The sequence below is a fragment of the Wolffia australiana genome, chromosome 6 (genome assembly GCF_029677425.1).
Source record: "Wolffia australiana isolate 7733 chromosome 6, ASM2967742v1".
Classification (NCBI taxonomy): domain Eukaryota; kingdom Viridiplantae; phylum Streptophyta; class Magnoliopsida; order Alismatales; family Araceae; genus Wolffia; species Wolffia australiana.
This window is the reverse complement of record NC_135840.1, coordinates 2589001-2593398: the sequence shown is the minus strand read 5'-3', so window position 1 is coordinate 2593398 and position 4398 is coordinate 2589001. Positions and strand designations below refer to the sequence as shown.

At 41.5% G+C, this 4398-nt stretch overlaps 1 protein-coding gene across 1 annotated transcript; it reads right to left on the bottom strand.

Annotated features, from left to right (window-relative positions):
- Nucleotides 1–295: 295 nt before the first annotated feature.
- On the bottom strand, nt 296–3388 carry FLDH (NAD(P)-binding Rossmann-fold superfamily protein). Its single transcript, XM_078577250.1, has 5 exons — nt 2890–3388; nt 1799–1927; nt 1471–1635; nt 701–1000; nt 296–628 (listed from the first exon to the last, which is right to left on the bottom strand). The coding sequence occupies exons 1-5, from the start codon at nt 3166–3168 to the stop codon at nt 488–490; spliced, it is 1014 nt and encodes a 337-aa protein (XP_078433376.1). The 5' UTR covers nt 3169–3388; the 3' UTR covers nt 296–487.
- Between the last annotated feature and the right edge of the window lie 1010 nt (nt 3389–4398).

Here is a 4398-nt window from a genome sequence, read left to right as displayed (position 1 = left end):
AACATTGGAGCTCAGGACATCAGTTTAATATTTTCCACTCTGGGCATACACATTACTTCACAATTATATGATTTTATCTAATCTGACTACTTATGATGCAGAAGTTCAACATGTTATAACGATAAAACCAAATTCCTAAAATCAGATGATAACAACGATGTTTAAAGATTCAATGACGGGCCATGATTCTTCATTTCATGCGTAATTCACATTGCTCCTATTTGATCTGCCACTAAGAAACCGAGAATTCAGAATTACAACTTAGAAATTATATTTTGCTAGTTTTAAAAGGTGATTCGAGAATCATTTGCACAACCATAGTATTCACTTAAATAGGAAAATTCACACTATCCAGTACACATATGGCACAGGATCAGAAACACATTAGGGGTTGATCAAGGCTTATTTCTTCAATCAAGGATGCATATCTTCTATTTGTGATTATTTGTACATTTTCATAAACTAAGAATTATTTTTCTTACAGATATCAGTACTTTATCAACCCCTCCTCCTTCAACCAGCGAAGCATCTCCCCCAATCCCTGATCCAAACTCCTCGGGGCATATCCAAGTTCATTCTTTGCCTTGTCACAAGAGTATTCCCAGCTCTGTTTCATTACAGCCACAGTCTGCAAATAAAAGTTGACAATCGTTCAACCACTCATCAATTCAAACCAACCGCAAAAAAAAAATCAACTTACTGGGTAACTTATAAGAGGAAGGTTTCCTGTTATATGGGCAATGGCAACTGAGATCCACCCATAAATGTAAATGACCCAAATTGGAATGTGGAAGAGGGGGCGCCTTGTTTGGGTGATGATCGCAGCCGCATCGAAAATGTACTCCAATGAAGCATTATCTCCGGTGAGAAGGTACCTCTGACCGACATGCCCTTTGTGCATGGACAAAACATGTCCTGCGGCCACATCATCAACATGGCAAAATGACAACTTCCCGTGACCGACGTAGCCTGGGAGGCGGCCGTTGAACCGTTCTATCATCTAAAACAACAGGAATCGTTAATGCGGTGGGGATTCAAAAACTGGATTTCAAGAAAGAGAGATTTAAATAGCATCAACGGGAACCAATGAAACAAAGATAATTTCTGGGTATAACTGTTACGCAAGCACTGGATTATATTCCTAATGTCATACAATGTATAAATAAAACCCACATTTAGATAGACCATTCACATGAAAAAAAGTTCTTTCCGCTAAAGAGTTAGACATTCATATCATGAATGTGATATCAACTGATAATCTTTCAAACAGTAATCTCGGCCATGCAATGCAGTTTTGATGCCATTTTATTTATATTTCAGACGAAGAATCAATCATATCATCAACTCAATACCCATGTTACAATATATTTTTGTAACGTTCTAATATATTTTTACAAGGAAAACGAGAGCAGTTGTAGAACATTCTTCCCAAAAAAAAAAATTTGTAAATTTCATCGTAATCAAACCTACAATCCGGGCAAGAATATTTCCGGCTGTGAGTTTCCCGGAACCATAGATCACTCCGGGGTAAAGCAGAACCATTGGAACTCCTGATGATGCAGCTTGTCGTGCAATTTTGTCTGCTTCCACCTTTGACTTTTCATACTCAGAGCAGAAGAACTTCTCACGATGTAACTGCAAATATTTTTTTGGTCATATCTATCAGGCACAGCTCTAATTTGCCACTCGCTTTTGATGCCATCAAAGAGAACCAATATAATCTATTTGAGATCTTAGCGCATAAGGCCAAAATGAAAATATCGTTACGACGTTTCACGTTTGAGCAAGTAAGAAACACCTGAGTCTCGTCTACCACGCGTCCATTTGTAGGGCCCAGGGCAAAGAATGATGAGGTATATATTATCTTCTGAATTGTCCCTGATTCTTTAAACGCTTGCAAGACATTCTTCAGACCACCCACATTTACCTAGAAAGAATAAAAAACAACTCAGATTATAAATTCATGCAGTTAAGACAGAGGATTAGAAAAAAACATGTAAGATTAAGATAACTTCAGACATTAATATGCCAAACGACTAGGATAATTGGAAGGAATCCATACAACAAAATATTAAATTATATGTCCTCCTTCCATTTCTATTTGTCAGATACCTACACCAATAGATAACTCCTACTACGAGGAAAACACAAACAAATAAAATTGGTGCCATTCTGAAGCACATACATCACATAGAAGAATATTTTCTGAATAGAGTGATTAGAAAAATGGAGCAGATTGGAAAGAACTATCGAATCATAATGGATGCTAAATAAAAGTAAGAGAAAATATATATTAAATTTATCAGTTGCCAGAAGAAAATTCATCGAAATTAAAACCAGAAAGAAAGAAAACTAGAACACTCACAAAAATATGACAACGCGATGGTAACAGGCTGATCCGTCATGTCGAAGAAAGAGATCACTCGAGCTACTACAGTACCAATAAAAAACTGTTCTAGCAACATATGTACGAAGTAGATTTTGGAATTTGTTCGTATTTTCCAAAAAAGTCGCTGTTAATGATCCCGAATACTGCTGAAAAGGAAGATTTGTTGCGATGCACCACCCAAACCAACAATAGAAACACGAGACAAGTTTGCAGAAATAGAGATTTCAGACGCAGTAGACGGAAACACAAGATATCAATTTGATTGGCGCGAGGAAGAATATTGGATTGGATTGATCCGGTCAGATGGCCTTTTACCAGCGAAAGGGGTGTGTGATTTCATCATGGCAGTAGATTGAAGAAATTTATCAGGTTGACGAAAATAGAAGCCAATTGAACGCTCGAGTAAAAGAACAAGGTGATCAAATTGAGAATAGATAAGCTGTTCATTAGACTGGGAATTGAAGAGATGATTAGGAACGAAAAGGGCATGGAGAACAAACAGTGAAGAATTGGGAAGGGTCGGGGAGCCACGGTTCAACTAGAGCAGCAGCGTGGAAGACGACGTCGCAGCCGGAGAAGGCGAGAAGGAGAGAAGGGTAGTCGGTGACGTCGCCGTAGACGAGTTCGAGGAGTCCGCCTTTGCCTTGTGGGGAGCTCGGGATTTGGCTCACATCGCTGGTCCGACGAACAAAGGCTCGAACTTGGTGACCGTCGTTGAGCAGCGCCCTGCACAAGCTCCCCCCCAAGTACCCAGATGCCCCCGTCACCACCACCTTCATCTCTCTCTCTCTCTCTCTCTCTCTCTCTCTCTCTGTTTTTCACTCTGTCTCAACTTCTCTCTCTCTCTCTTTCTCTGTTTTTCACTCTGTCTCAACCTCTCTCTCTCACTTTCTCTGTTTTTCACTGTCTCAACCTCTCTCTCTCTCTTTCTCTGTTTTTCACCGTCTCTCTCTCTCTCTCTGTATCTCTGTATCTCTGTCCTTCTCTCTCTCTCCCTCTCGCTCGCTCTCCATCTCTCTCTCTCTCTCTGTATCTCTGTATCTCTATCCTTCTCTCTCTCCCTCTCGCTTGCTCTCCATCTCTCTCTCTCTCTCTTTATCTCTATATCTCTATCCTTCTCTCTCTCCCTCTCGCTCGCTCTCCATCTCTCTCTCTCTCTCTGTATCTCTGTATCTCTGTCCTTCTCTCTCTCTCCCTCTCGCTCGCTCTCCCTCTCTCTCTCTCTCTCTGTATCTCTGTATCTCTATCCTCTCTCTCTCCCTCTCGCTCGCTCTCCATCTCTCTCTCTCTCTCTGTATCTCTGTATCTCTGTCCTTCTCTCTCTCTCCCTCTCGCTCGCTCTCCATCTCTCTCTCTCTCTCTTTATCTCTGTATCTCTGTCCTTCTCTCTCTCTCCCTCTCGCTCGGTCTCCATCTCTCTCTCTCTCTGTATCTCTGTATCTCTGTCCTTCTCTCTCTCTCCCTCTCGCTCGCTCTCCATCTCTCTCTCTCTCTTTATCTCTGTATCTCTGTCCTTCTCTCTCTCTCCCTCTCGCTCGGTCTCCATATCTCTCTCTCTCTTTATCTCTGTATCTCTATCCTTCTCTCTCTCCCTCGCTCGCTCTCCATATCTCTCTCTGTATCTCTCTATCTTTCTCTCCCTCTCCCTCTCTCCCTCTGTTTTTCACACTGTCTCAGCCTCTCTCTCTCTTTCGCTGTCTCTCAGTCGCTGTCTCTCTCTCTTTCTCTCTCTCTCACACACTCTGTATCTCCCTCAGTTTCTCTCTCTCTATCCTTCTCGTTGTTTGATTGTCTCTCTCTCTCCCTCTCCTAATATCTCATTGACAATTTCAGACGCACACGCTCTCTCTATATCTAGTAGCTCAGTCTATCTCTCCCCCTCTTTATCTCTCTCCCTCTCACATACACTCTCTCTATATCTAGCTCATTCTCTATATCTAGCTCATTCTCGTTGTGTGTCTAACTCTCTCACCCTCTCTTTATCTCTCTCTCTCTCTCTCTCTGTATCT

Bases quoted from the DNA above. Each gene is read 5' to 3' on its own strand.
- FLDH (XM_078577250.1), bottom strand. From the start codon at position 3,168: ATGAAGGTGGTGGTGACGGGGGCATCTGGGTACTTGGGGGGGAGCTTG. The intron at 1,636-1,798 runs GTGTTTCTTACT...AAATATTTGCAG, and splicing joins GCGTGGTAGACGAGACTCAG to TTACATCGTGAGAAGTTCTT. The intron at 629-700 runs GTAAGTTGATTT...TTTTATTTGCAG, and splicing joins TTCCTCTTATAAGTTACCCA to ACTGTGGCTGTAATGAAACA.